The 14,212-nt window shown below is 54.8% G+C and overlaps 4 protein-coding genes across 4 annotated transcripts; 3 read left to right on the forward strand and 1 right to left on the reverse strand.

Annotated features, from left to right (window-relative positions):
• Positions 1 to 695: 695 nt before the first annotated feature.
• Positions 696 to 4,953, forward strand: BKA58DRAFT_33886 (uncharacterized protein). Its single transcript, XM_046168302.1, has one exon. It carries the CDS (start codon positions 1,021 to 1,023, stop codon positions 4,624 to 4,626), a length of 3,606 nt encoding a protein of 1,201 aa, XP_046032158.1. The 5' UTR covers positions 696 to 1,020; the 3' UTR covers positions 4,627 to 4,953.
• Positions 4,954 to 4,986: 33 nt separating this feature from the next.
• BKA58DRAFT_330643 (uncharacterized protein) lies at positions 4,987 to 9,903 on the reverse strand. The gene is made up of 4 exons (XM_046168157.1): positions 6,299 to 9,903; positions 6,001 to 6,250; positions 5,550 to 5,947; positions 4,987 to 5,496 (listed from the first exon to the last, which is right to left on the reverse strand). The coding sequence occupies exons 1-4, from the start codon at positions 9,564 to 9,566 to the stop codon at positions 5,423 to 5,425; spliced, it is 3,990 nt and encodes a 1,329-aa protein (XP_046032159.1). The 5' UTR covers positions 9,567 to 9,903; the 3' UTR covers positions 4,987 to 5,422.
• Positions 9,904 to 11,267: 1,364 nt separating this feature from the next.
• BKA58DRAFT_33897 (homoserine acetyltransferase family protein) lies at positions 11,268 to 12,518 on the forward strand. Its single transcript, XM_046168305.1, has one exon. It carries the CDS (start codon positions 11,405 to 11,407, stop codon positions 12,371 to 12,373), a length of 969 nt encoding a protein of 322 aa, XP_046032160.1. The 5' UTR covers positions 11,268 to 11,404; the 3' UTR covers positions 12,374 to 12,518.
• On the forward strand, positions 12,519 to 14,014 carry BKA58DRAFT_33909 (uncharacterized protein). Its single transcript, XM_046168308.1, has one exon. It carries the CDS (start codon positions 12,665 to 12,667, stop codon positions 13,733 to 13,735), a length of 1,071 nt encoding a protein of 356 aa, XP_046032161.1. The 5' UTR covers positions 12,519 to 12,664; the 3' UTR covers positions 13,736 to 14,014.
• The last annotated feature ends 198 nt before the right edge of the window (positions 14,015 to 14,212 follow it).

A 14,212-nucleotide genomic window follows, 5' to 3' on the forward strand; every position in this document is an offset into this window, starting at 1 on the left:
GAGGACCCGATCTCGGGAGATAGTCCAACGGCTGTGACCGGGACTTGTGCTGTGGCTTACGTATCTAGAACCCTTGCAATTAAAGTAGGTAGCAAAGTAACTGAGGCCGTCTGGATCCATGCAATAGGCGCCTGAGGCCGTAATGCGGGCTAGTCATCCTCTAGTAACAGGTACGAAGTTACTTTGGCACATGATTGCAAGTCGATGCAGGCCGGGGGGTACCGTCACATACGTGGTGCATAAAGAGGGGTTGCTTGCGGTAGATGCAGGCTGGGACGAGAGGAGCTGTGGTACAGAAAAGTGTTGTGTTCCGTGGGGATGACCGGTGGGATCGGGGACAAATCCCTGCGATGGAGCGAATGAGCTCATGGTGAAGCATTAGCTGCTACAACCGTCTCCAACCACAGCGCCTTCCCATAGTAATGCCCGTAGTAGTGATTGTTGCTTTTCTCGATAGATAGTCGCCACCACGGCATCTTCCCGATTTTCCCAGGAGCGCTCCAGGAGAGAGACCCTTTGGACCCCAAGCCGCTACCCTCGCCGTCGCCCGAAGCTTGGAAAGCCACCAATTCGGCGCGCATCGATTATTGCGCAGTGACCTGCTCCTTCCGCACACCACCCTCCCGTCTCCAAATTCGCTGCCCGCGCCCTATCGCACCGCCGTATCTTGTTCGCTGGAACCGAGTCGCCCCCAAATATCGCAACGGTCGAGTCTCCATCGTGCGCCCGCTTAATCGCATCGTGAACGGTTCTCTTGGCACTGCAATCCCGAGGCTACCTGCGTCACCACCCACCGCCCTGCGCCCACGGCAGCCTGCATACCTCTGGAGCGCTGATACTGGTGGAGAGCGACACCAGCGTCGCATGTAGAAGAACACTGTCGTCTTGCGCTTGCGGGTCATGGCTTCTTCTTAACAGCAGGAAGAGCCACCTTGCACCGGTACACGGGCCAGCAGCGATAGGGACGGCAGACGGGGATAGAGTTTCGAGTGCGCCTTCACTGTGAGGCGCCTGGCCACCATGTCACAACCTCAGTCCGACGTCTATGCCATGCTCGAATCATCCTTCAAAGCCTCGCCGAATCTCCGCCAACCGAAACACCTGCCGCGCCGTAGCGACGACTACCGCACCTACTCGAGGGCTGCAGCGCCCCTTAAGCGCGACTATTCCTATACCACACAGGCGACCGATGACACGGATTCGATAGCCGACAGCGAGCACTATACACCGCTTCAATCTCCAGGCGCATTGCCGGGAGCTGACAGCGGCCTCCCGCCTACTCCGCCCACAGCTTCCCAGGACGGAAGAACTGCACAGATGCCCGAGCAACCGCTACATGCCGACAGCGTGAGGAATTCCATTATATCGCAGAAATCGTCCCTCAGCACGCCGGTCAACGCGCGCAGTCCTCCAACGCCCGATCCCAGTCCACCGCGAACCAACGCCTCCAACGGCACCAATGGCACGACTGCGACACTCGAACGGCCGCCGATATACACATATCCCTCTTCGCGCGCAGATTCCTTCCAGACCGCCAGAGAGGACCCTTTCTCGTCGGATCGCGAAGACAGCAGAGCTGCAACACCCGCCAACGACAGGCTGAGCACCGTCGAAGAAGACCGCGGACTGGGCCTGGCTTTCGAGCACGACCAGCATGATGTCACGCCCACGAACAAGCAAGGCCCGTACTTCCCCACTACTGAACTGGTGGACTCAACGGTCGGTGCTGAGGAGGACAAGGGATCCCAGATGGTCGAGGATATCCCAGATCGGGAGTGGAACACAGACCTCATGCGCAACGTAACGGTTCGCAGAAAACGCAGAACGCCCTCCAGCACGCCTCGCAAGTCATCTGCTCCAGCGCGTATCCCGTCACCCGTCGCAAAGGCCGTCGAAGAGCCCGCTCCCGCCGTCACCATCGTCGAAGCCGCCTCACCGACCCCAAGCACCCGAACCCGACGCGCTTCCAGTCTGCGCGAACGCGTCGAAGCCAGCCACAACAGCCCCGTCACGCCCTCCATCGAGAACTTTGCGCATTCAATTGGCTGGCCCTCGGAGGGCAGAGGTATGTCGGGCGAGAGGCAGCGCGACAACACCAACAAGCGACTCTCCACAGCATCCGTGGCCTCGACGGTCGTGTCGGCGCACGTCATCCTCACTCCACCGCGACGAAACCCAACATTGCGACACTCTGGGCGGAACATGGCATACAGGAGAGACTACAGCTCACCCGCGAATCTCGGCTCTGAGACCCACTCAAACCGCAACTCAATGATCTCGCAGTACGACGACACACCGCCTCATCGCCTAGTACACAAAAGGACGAACATTGCCGACAGAAGCGCGAGGTTCAGCACCAACTCGGATGTCGGTTCATCGCGCATCATGTCCCCGTCGCTGTCATTGCGACAGAGGACTATCGATAGCTCGGCGCATACCCTGGCACATCAAGAATCAATAAGAAACGTGCTACAGCCTGCAGCGGACATAGTCAGTCGACATAGCACCGTTGCGCGATCAGGCGGTAGCTATCACAAGCGAGTCAACTCTGCGCCTGAAGCCACAAGACGCACGCTGTCTTCGAAACCAAGGAACTTCACCGAGCTGCGGCCCTCTGAAAGTCCTGCGCCCATGGAGGATCCCGTCAAGCGAATCTCTGTGCGAGCGCCGTCACCCCCTATGCGAGCGCCGTCGCCTCCTGTGCGAGCGCCATCACCTCCTGTTCGAGCGCCGTCACCGACACTGTCGCCAAAGCCACGTCGAACGTCACCCACATCGCGCAAAAACAGAAGACAGTCACAAGTGGTTACCGATGTGAAGCTGCCGGCGAATCTCGAGAACACATTGCCCGATCTTCCCGATCAGGGCGTAGATGGGCCAGCTGAACGTGATGTCTTCATGGGTGCGAGCCATCCTGTTGAAGAGACTCGTGTGCCATCTGCGCTGACGGATAGAGTCCGTCTATTACTTGCGGCTCGCGAGACTGCAGAGTCAGCTACTCTTGTTGACTCTAAGCAGAACCCTGCTACATCTGAGAACCTGGAGAAGTTTTCACCACTGAAAGACACTTCACCTCATCTGCGTCAGGGCCCAAGGCCAGTATCATGGGCGAAGCGAGCATCTCTATCTCCCGAGATGGCAGTGCGTCCCATCTTGAAAGACCGTACATCGACGGACGAGGTCAAACGCCGCAGCAACGCATCGCGCCCTGAATCTGGAGACCATGGCCGCGTCAGTTTCGACCAGTCCGCTTCTCGGTCTGCTTCGCGGACTGAAGAGCACGCCAATGCTCGGCACCTATACTCCCAATCGACGCCATTCTCCCAGTTCTCCGATACGGTTGAAGTCACCGAGGCGACTGCTGTGAGCATCTACCCCCACAACAATCACTCACTCCTCGTTGTACAGCAGTCACGCGGAAACTCCTTGTTGCCAGAACAGCGTCAACTGACCGGCAACACCTATCTCACACCGCAGGACGACCGTGGGGTGCGGAGTACACCCAGTCCACCGTTTGTAGAGGCACCTGAGGCACCTGAGGCACCTCAACAAGCTCACGAGGAGGTTAACGAGCCCTACCCCCAGCCCACTCTGACTTTCGAGCCCTCAACGCCTCCAATGCAGTTTGACCTACCCCAACCTGATGGTGTTGAATCGCCTCTCAAGAACCCCCGAGACCCACCGGAGCCACCCATCATCAAGTTCATACCTCCCACGCCCATGGAAGAACTCGAGAACCAACTGGTACCTCCGCCACCAGGACCACCCGAGCGGTCTGATTCGCACCCCCAGCGCCGACTGTCTGTTCTCCAGCGAGCACGGCGATACTCCGACAACCTCATCACACCACTCTTCGGTCGCGCTTCCAACAACCGAACACGGTACGCCAGCGACCCCTTCAAGCAGCACATCCACCGCAACCCCTCGGTTCCTAGCGTCAACGAAGAGGACGGCACCCTCCACCCCTTCTGGCGCCCCCGCGGCTTCTGGGACGGATTCGAAGACGGCGACTCGGAAGACGATTCTGATGAAGACAGCGGCCTCCCTTCCGGCGGCGACACAAGCGATATCGAAGACCCAGAGCCAGAGCCCGAACCCTTACCCTCCCGCCCCCGTCGCGCCAGCACCATCAGCAACAAGCTCAAAGGCGGTTTCCGCGGCAGCGGCGGCTTCCTAATCGGCAACTCCATGGGTCTCGAACGCGCCGGCACAAACAAACGCCGTCACCACATCACCCTTCCCCCTCACTTCCGCACGCCCCGCACAGCCCGCCACCTCGCCTCCCCCGACAAAGTCATAATCCAAGCCCCCGCTGCACCCCTTGGCCGCCACCGCGGCGGCGGCGTCTCAAAACGCCGTTCAAGCCACGACCTCCGCCGCACTGCTTCCCTTCCCGATAACGTCTCCACCGTATCCATTGAATACGAACAATCGAGGAGAAGTAGGGGTTCGTGGCGCCAGGGCAAGAGTCTGCCCGGTCTGAAGAAATATCATGTCCAGTACATTGGTATTTCGGGGGTCAAAGAGCGATTGAGGGAGCGCAGGACGGAGAAGAGGAGAGAGAAGATTAGGAGGAGTATTGGGAGCAGGTATTATGTTGATCCCGTGGGTACGGGGTCGGTATAGTAGCTCTCTTTTCGACATCTTTTTTTCGCGATTAGAGGCTACTGGCGTTACTATTTTTTTGCAAGTCGTTGGATTCCCCCTTTTGTTTTTATTGCCCTAGCACACATATATTGCATATCACCCTTTCCCCTTCTTTTCTCTTACGACGTCATGACCTGTTTTTGCATTTTTGGCTATATACCTGGATAGGTTTGGGATTTGGGGGAATGGGCATCAGGTCTCGCTGTTTCAGTCTTGTTTTCACTTCGACTTCTTTTGCGCATAGGAAGCGAGCAGGCAGGTAGGCGTAAGAGCAATCAAGGAACAGCTCATTCGCTTCATCTGTATAACTATATACATAATACATCTTCAAACATCACAAGTTCACGAGCTCTGCATCAATCGTTCAGTCGAGATTCAGTCGAATGACTCTGCTTTCATTCAGACATCTGTATCTGACAGCGAACACACTCTGGTATATATCGAAACACAAGCGCTCAACAAACATATGCCAACAATGCTTAATCCTAACAAGCAACACCGAATTCCCTACATGCCAATAGTGATATCTCGTGTCGCATTTGCTCCATAACGCCAAAAACACAAACAGGTAAGAGAAGCGCCTGTCTTCTTTGTCCAGAAAGGTGTGGAGTAGAAGAGAGAAGAGGAAGGAAATGAGGGCGAGTCGTACGCTCTGTGGTAACAAAGGAAATGCCCATCTGTGGTATGTCAAGTGTGGTGGTGGTGGTGGTGGTGGTGGTCATGCAAGCCAGCTAGTCTTCCAAGTCCAGCAAGCTGGGAAGGGAAAGAAGGGAGTTTATATCTTCCTTCGGACAGTGAATTTACGCTCCATGGTCGCTGCAGGGAGTGCTTCGGCGAAAGTGTCGCGTGCTATTATTTATGTTAGCATTTTCCTCGTATCAGATCATGTTGGGGTGACTTACTCTCAGCAGAATCAAACATGATGAGAATATCATCATGCTCGCCCGGATACTCAATCTCATCTAGACAAACGAACCGCCTCTTGGTACCAGACCATCCCGTAAGTCTGCCCTCGGCCTTCTGAATCTTGCCCTCGCCCCTGCGTTCATCGACCGGGAGAGCGAATTTCGCATCAACAAGCTTGAGTCCAAATTGGCCGTTCTTGTCGGTCTTTTGGAAGGTGTCGGTGAGGCGGAGTTGGAAGTTCATGGCGTCGGCGTGGGAGAAGTCTTCGAAAAAGGCGAGGAGTTGGATGATGTTGTCTTGCTCGACAATTTGCAGGCGGATTCGTGTGGCGGTCCATTGCTTGTAGATGGGAACGACCATGCGTCGGCGGGAGATGGAGAAGGAGTTTGCGAGACTGGTATAGTGTTAGCTACATAGAAGAAGGGACGGTGATGAGGGTAAACTTACCCGTCGAATTTCACGTGGAAGCCTGTAACGGCTAGCTGGAAGGCGTGAAGATCGTTGAAGGAGTTGAAGGTTAGTCGTCGGATCGTCGAGGCGCTTGTGAGTGTCTTGAGGAGCTTGGCTAGCTCATCAGGGACGGAGGGGTCGGTTCGGCTGCTGTCGACAGCTACAGCCATGTCTTGTTGAGCTTCGCGGAGGAGTGTGAGTTCGGCGGCTCCGTCGACTGGGAGGCGGACCAGAAGTTCACCGGATCCTGGAAGTCGTTAGTATCGCATTATTCATCCGATAAGACCCAACCTACCCAAGTTCATGCGGTCAGAAATGATACCAGCAGTGTGTCGACACATGATCCTCAAACTCTCACTCTTGACAGTGGGTGCTGATTCTAATCCTGCAGCTTCTGGGTCCAGGTTCATAACCTTGGCTTCCACCCACTGCAGCTTCTCAAGCACCCGACTACCCTGCGAAGTAAAGCCCTCTGACTGATCCGCACTCTCAATGTGAAAAGCCTTGAGCGCTACTTGGGCGAATGTAGTCTCGCCCTCTGCGACATTCATGGACGTGAAAGTGCCAAAGAGGTCATTGCGATCCCTACCACTCTGGAAAACAAGGTGAGCTGCACATGTCCTTAGCTTCTTGTCCGCACCCTCTTCACGGAATCGTAGTCTTAGCGCCGGAGCTTGGTTCGCTTCGGTCACATATTCAAAGTTCATCGGTTCCTGCTTTGTTCCGAGCTCGTGGTTGATCGAGCTGACTTGTTTGGTCTGCTGTGGCGTGACCAGAACCATACGGTAGCCCCGGTGCAGTTTCCGCTTGCCTGTACCTTCACTACTTCGTTCGATCCTTTGGAACACCATGAGCTTGCAGCCTTGAATTCGATCGCCTGGCCATGCTGATGGGTTTGCAGGATCCCTGTAGCTTGCCTCTTGGAGGTACAGCTTGCAAGCAAAACGCTCGTCTCTCCGTTCTCGTAGGTCTGATTCGACTCGGTTCGTGTGGTTGACAATAGACCAGAGACTACGGAAGTCACTTTCGTGCAGCGCCAGAGTCAGAACGAATCCGTGCTTTAGTTGGAGAGTGAGTTGCGACGCCTGCTGCTTCCAGTTGACATCTTTCCAGCCAAGTACTGAGCCGGAGCCCACCAGAAGATTGATAAGACTGTTCTGGCTGCAAATGGCCAGTTTGACTTGGTATTCTTCTTTGGACCGCATTACAGAAATGACAGCATCCATCGGTACGCGGTCGGTGGCAGGGTCATCGGTCGACACTGAGGCTTTTACGAACATACGGAAGTAGCAGAAGTCGGTCTTGGTGTCAGAAAGGGGTATGTACTGGGATAGGCTAAACTGCGACTGGCCGCCGCTAGCAACAGGAAGCCCTGAGGTCAGCACGCTCGCCGCGTCTGCGGGGAATGTCGGATACTCCTCCCATATCTTCTGGTCTTGTCCCTGGATAAGAGCTTGCGTCGGAGGCATGCTCTGGTGCTTCTTCATCGACCCGACAAGCAGTTTGAGGTAGTGAGCAATCGCATTCTGTATGTCAAATACCTCCGCACTTGCATGGTCTCCGGCTTGTCTTGCCACTTCGACTTGCGCATCGGGAGACGCGTTGCCGTACCCTTGTAAGCTGGGGTGGTTCGGAAGGACTTCAGAGATGATCCACCACACTTTGGCCAGGTCGACATGTGGTTGAGCCAGTCGCTCTTGAATTGGCTCGGCAGACTTCGGTTGACTTCTGATCAGATTCTCCATCCCAGTACGTCCTTTCAAGAACCACCAAGTAGCAACGCGGAGCCATTGCATCGGCGAGTGGTTGTTAAGGTTGCCCCCGAGCTGAGCTGTCAGCTGGAAGATGCCTCTCATATGCGTAATGCGCTCGGCAAAATCCCGATACGCGGAATCATTTGCAGATCTGGTATCTGAACGAGCGAGAGATGCTGCAGGTTTGGCGCTGGTACTGGCACCAGATACGTTCCGAGATGGCAACTGGCTGGGAGGTCCTGAGATTGCTAGAGGCTGGGGAAGTGAAGAAGGTTGCAATTGAGGTTGAGCAGACGAGAAATAGGATGTACTCGGGGGAAGTTGGGGTGGAGTTGGGAGGTTTGGGCTGTCGTCAAGAGCCCCGAAAAGGGCGTTCTCTTTAATCGAAGGGATTCGCTGTACATTTGTGTTGACAAAAGGGTCCGACCGTGCAGCAGGAGAGGCACGTGTTTGTGAGGGTGAAAATGCCACATATTGTGATTTGGACGCGGATGGTGGTGATTGCGCTCCAGGCCGTCCTGGAGAGGGTCCACGAGCTCTGGATCGTTGAGGGTCCTCAGTGTCCAGCCTCATGCGTGGCGATCCCCTAGAATCCGACAGTGGTGTCTCTAGAGGTGTCCTGGCTGCGGCTGGTGTGGCATATGAAGACGGGGGTGTGCCCACGAGGGACTGCTGGGAGCTCGTCTCGGAGTCCCGTCTTTGACCTGAGGCTGCCCGTTGCGACGCCTCATGCAGTGTTCTGCCCTCTTCCGATCGCATCTTCTGCTTCACCCTCGCAGCAAACGAACTCGGCCCGTCGTCCTCCTGCTCAGCCAAATGTCTTTCTGGCATTTTGGGCACCGAAGGTATCGCATGCACCGGCGATGGTAGATCGTCGTCACCCAGGGTACTGAAGCCAGTCTGTGTGCGCTTAAGCGGCTTTGGCTGGAAGTCGTCCTCTTCTTGGATAGTGGGTTCTCGTACTGACATATTCCTCGACATGACAGGTGAGAGATTGTCCGAATCCTGGGAGTAGACCGAGTCCTCGCTGGTGCTGGGTCGCCTTCCGGGGGGAATTGATATAGGCTCTGGTATTCCGTCAAAGCCAGTGGGTGCCCTGGAGAGTCCCTTTGGTCGCTCTCCCAAGCCCATAGATCCCATGTAGCGCGGGGGCGTTGGTGGCAGTTGCGTAGCGTGGGTGTTGATCTGGCCCATCTGCATCTTCTGGCCGAGTGGTGGAGATAGTTCGCCGGGGTTCGTCCGTGTCCTCGTGAGGTTTGTCCTGTACTCGGTTTGCGAGGGGGTCCTGCCTATTCCGTTGCTGCGCGCTCCTAGATTTGCATCGTCCTGCGGCACCTGAGATTGCACCTTCTCCGGTTCCGGGACCGTCGCTGCCTTTTTGTTCTTCGCAACTTCCACAACGGGGTCCTCGCACTCGTCACCGCCGTGGCCTATGACTTCAGGGACTGTGCGCACGAAGCTCACGGTGAAGCCCTTCTTGCGCGTGCCCGTCTTCAGACCGCCGGGCCCTGGGCTTCTTCCGGCAGCAGCTGCGCTGTTCAGTATCGTCTGTGCGCCGGGCCATCGCTGGGCGCTCGCAACGTCTATGCGGGGTCGGAGAAAGGCTGAGGCGGCTGCAGCGGCGTCCTTTTGCTGCTGGGCGGCGCGTTCGGTCGAGGGCTTGAGGAAGTCGTTGATGTCGTGGTCGTCCGAGGGCGGCTTGGTCTTGGGCTGCGTGGCGGCGGCGAGTTCGTTGGTCTTTTCGAAGATCTTGGTCTTCCAGCGGCTTTTGGAGAAGAGCTTACTCCCTGCATCCTGTGCGTCCACCATGGTGCTGCCCGCAGACCAAGATTGGTGCTATCACTGGCGGTGGGAGGGGTTGTTGGTTGTGGAAACGCACGCCGTGAATGGCGGGTGAGGCGCGTCGGGGTGATCGCGTGCCTGGCTTCGAGGCTGCGTGTGTCGTGTTTGCCGTCCCTTGGGCTTAATTGATTATTGGCGGCGGCAGCGACGGGCTGGCCAAAGTGTTCCGAGAGTCTGTCACTTCTCTAACAGGGTCCGGCCACATGAAACTGCCTGATGCGAAGAACCAATGCCGCCGTCAGGTATACACAGGTGAAAAGAAAGGCTGATGGGAGGAAAGCCACAGAAATGCGGACCGGCCAGGACACCCAACAACGTCGTGGAACCGCCGCTGTAGTTGCGGAGTAGTTTATCAGCTAAATTGCCCAGGGTCGAAGCTAATTGCGCGCCGCCCGCTTATCGTTGCAAGCCTGCAGCGGTATCCTAAACTCCTTTCGCGTCTGCTGCCTCGGGCGTTCTCTACACGAGCAAGATTTGCGTATAGCCGTACAGCGAAATTGCGATTCTTGTTCGCTTGGCCATGCTTGGAAACGGCCGCCTGCAAATGTCTCGTGTTCGCAGCGCCAATGTCGACAACACCCCACATTCAGCCCACCAGATCCCGTCTGTGCGCCGCGCACTCGGTCCTACATTCACCCAGTTACCACATGCGGTCGCATATAATTCCCTTGGCGGCAACGCCTCCAGTCTGGGTGCGGCTCAAGTAGTGACTTTGTTGTATCCGGTGCATCGACAATGACTTCTCCATATCTATTTCCATTGTCGTCTCACCACCAGCACTGCCCGGTCTTCTATGCCCAACGTCTTACTCTACGTAGATCCTGGCCCCAGCTTGTCAAGATCGTCATGACGTGCGTGGCATGTGTTTCACTCTCCTCTTCGTATGCGCATCTCGACAACCCCCTGAGGTACACGGCGACAACAACAACAACAAACCTCCAACTGCTCAACCATACCTCGCTTGCAAGGCTATTGAGTGTCTCCCAAAGGGGAAGACCACAGGATGGGCTATGCCCGAAACAACACTGGAGTTGATAAGGCGCGACAGGGGTAGCGGTTGCTTAGCGTACCTCAAGCCTCGGCTGTGCCACCTGGCCGACGTCTAAATATACTCGGAACGGAAGCCTTGACGTTCCGCTTTCACGAACGAACAACATGGCCGCAAGAATTCCAGACGAAAGCATGGTACCTTTGACAACACTCCAAATACTTTTCCCTGGAGCGCGTCTCGCGATGCAGCACGAACAACCGGTGCTTACTTCAGACGCTAGCGGCCTTGGTCCTCCGCTATTGGCCACATGGCCTTTACCGATATGCAGAGGTGTGCCGACATGGTAGGATTAAGATGAGCGCTCATCTACCAAACTATAAGCCGTTGGTGGCGCAACCCAAAATCAGCATCCAACAAACACCCCAGGAGGAAACTTGCAGAACTTGGTAGACATGCAGTGAACGATTCTACGGTATATAACCGTTGCGTTGCTGGGGCATACGATGCACAGAAGGAGGAACTGTCCATCTTCATTTCCATCAGCACGTCTCTCCGCTTCCATGCTTCCTTAAAGCAGCATAGGAGCCGTTGTTGGCCGATGGATGAATAAAGTACACATTAGACTTCCAACGAACACCAAACCGCGGTCTCAGAGCCGCAAGTGGGGCTCTACCATGCGCCAATGACGAAGAAAGCCCCATACTATCGTCATCGCATCGGCGCTCTGAAGGCCACCCCTCAGCTCAGTACCCCGCGAAACTTCATCTTTCCCTCATCTCCATAGCTTCTGCCGTCTCTTCCATTGCATCACAACATGTCGTCCCAACCCAGCTCCGAGCCGCTCGAGACTTACGAAATCTCCGATTTCAAGTTCCACAATGGCTCTACACTGCCGAAACTCAAGTTGGCCTACAAGATCCTCAACCCACACAACAGCAAGATAGCGGTTGTACACACATGCTTCAAAGGCCGTCTCGACACCACCCTGACACACGCCAATGCCGCCCTGAAGAACCACAAGATCATTCTCATCGCTCTTCTCGGCAATGGCGAGTCTTCTAGTCCCTCCAACACACCCTCCTTTCCCAATACTCTTGAGTACATGGACTGCATTAATGCTCAATACTCTCTCCTTACCCAAGAGCTCGGTATCAAAGAGGTAGATGTCATGCTGGGATTCTCGATGGGCGGGCAGATCACGTACCATTGGGTGACAGCTTACCCTGAATTCATCAAGCACGCTATAATCGTATGTTCCTCCGCGAAAACAAGCAGGCACAACTTCCAGTTCCTCGAAGGACCCAAAGCAGCGCTGGAAAGTGCAAAGAGTCCTGAGAGAGGTATCAGGGCATTTGGAAAGGCATATTCCGCGTGGCTGACAAGCGCCGAATGGTTCGACCAAGAATGCTACAAAGAGATGGGCTTCCAGCAACTGCGAGATTGGGATGATGTGGCTACTATCCAGGGTTATGAGGGTTGGTCTGGAGATGATCTTCTAGTGATGCTGGGTATGTGGCAGCGCGGCGATATCACTCGGTGCACTAAGGCGGAGGATCTTGAGTCAGCACTCAAAAGTATCAAAGCAAAGGTTCTGCTGATGCCGTGCGAATACGACCAGTACTTCCGCCCTTATGTCAGCGAGAAGGAAGCTAAGAGCTTGGAGGATGCGACGGTGGAGATAGTGCCTAGTATCTGGGGACATATTGCGGGTGGCGGGGCGAACCCGAAGGATGTGGATTGGATGGATCATCGCATCAAGCTTTTCTTACGGGGCTTGGTATGATGTTACAGGAACTATTGAGTTTGGACATACATACCTTCCCACGTCGAAGTTGTCGAAGATTGTCAACAAGGAACAACCTACACATGTCAGTAACGTCAAACGTAATTTCGAACAAATTTCAAAAGTCAACCCAACAAATATGCAATTCATACCGAACAACATCACTGCTACAATCCATTCGGCCCAACTTTTCCATCTGCTCATGTTCTGACAACCCTGAACGTCAAGCACGTTTCAAGATCCCCACCAGCCAATCATCGTCGATTAGTCACCGCCAAGCTCCTACACCCAATGCCTCATCACCATCCAGGCAACGTTCTCGAAGCCGCCCAGCATCTCCGTGCGCAAAATCCTCCAAAGCACTTCATCTGTGAAAACCACCAAAACACCAAGAATCCATCTACAGCAACCATGACAATGATAACATCACCCACATCCTCATCGGCGTCAGACCACAACACCTCCGATACCGCCGCGACGAGAGGCGGCCGCAGGTCACGCGTTTCAGCAGAGCACACGTTGAATCGCGTGCGCGAGAATCAGAGGCGACATCGCGCGAGACAGAGGGATCATGTTGCGAGTTTGGAGCAGAAGCTCGCTGAAACTGAGAAATTGCTTGAGGAGGCGAGGGCGGAGATTGCCGTTTTGAAAGCTGGGGGATGTGTGACGGGCGAGCAGCAGCAGGGACTACAACGACAGGACATCAGCAACGATCAAGGCGGAGAAAGAGAAAGATTTGTAGAGGGAGACGATGTGGATATATCGACATGTACAAGTCAAGAGATGCCAGGAGTAGGAACGACGTCCAGTCAGCAAACCTCCTTGCTAGCCCTCACATCCATCCAGCCAGATCGGCTCATCGACCCACAACTAGCAAGCTACCCTGATGTCCACGTCCCAGACATGAGCGACCTTTCCTTCCTGAGCGGATCTTCTTTCTACCTGCCGTCGCCGTCGTCTACGCAGTCAAACATCTCGTTACTATCTCCAACGTCAACTTCAACATCCACCAAAGACCCATCCCTCGACAGTCATCTCACAGTCACCAACACAACAACCCTCACGATTACCGGCCCCCCACCCTGCTGCAACGATCCGCCAACTCCAACCTCGCCACCTCCAACAAACACCCTAGAATGCTCATCCTGCTCCACCAAGCCCCCACCCTCTCCCTCAGAAAGCACAACCCTCTGTGCCCAAGCCTTCGTCATGATAGGGCAGCAGAACTTCCGCAACCTCGATCCGGATACGATAAGGCTTTGGTTGGCGCAGGGGTTGAGGCGCGCGCAGAGGGAGGGTGAGGGGTGTAGAGTTGAGAATGGTGCGTTGTTGAGGTTGTTGGATTTTATTAGTGGGTTATGAGGAAATGGATGCGGGGAGTAGTATAGGATGGTGATTGTGGTGTTTCTTCTGTTGCAGAAGGGATTGTAGAGTATTTAGTGGGATTGCTCCAGGGGAGTATAAGGGATTTGGCGTAGGGTGTTTGGCTTGTTTCTTCCACGTATCCGTGAGAAGGCCGGGTTTGAATGGGGAGAAACTTAGCGAAGATGTATACTTTGAACTTTTGCATCGAGTCTGCTCCGCACATAGCTCAGTTTCTCTAACACAATACATGTACCCATGTTCATGTCATCCCAATTCCCTTTTGTCATAAGAAGTACTATATGAACAGGAGGAAATCGTCAACATTTCATTACCTAAACGCTATGCAGATAGTAAAAAAAAGCCTTATATAAACATACAAAAAGGTGTGTGTGTGTGAAACTGCAACTGATCACCTTCGAAGAAATCGTTCAACGTCATCCGTGAAAAGGTGTTTGAAAGCATCATCGAGCTCAT

Source organism: Alternaria rosae, assembly GCF_020736505.1.
Source record: "Alternaria rosae strain MPI-PUGE-AT-0040 chromosome Unknown BKA58scaffold_1, whole genome shotgun sequence".
Lineage (NCBI taxonomy): Eukaryota > Fungi > Ascomycota > Dothideomycetes > Pleosporales > Pleosporaceae > Alternaria > Alternaria rosae.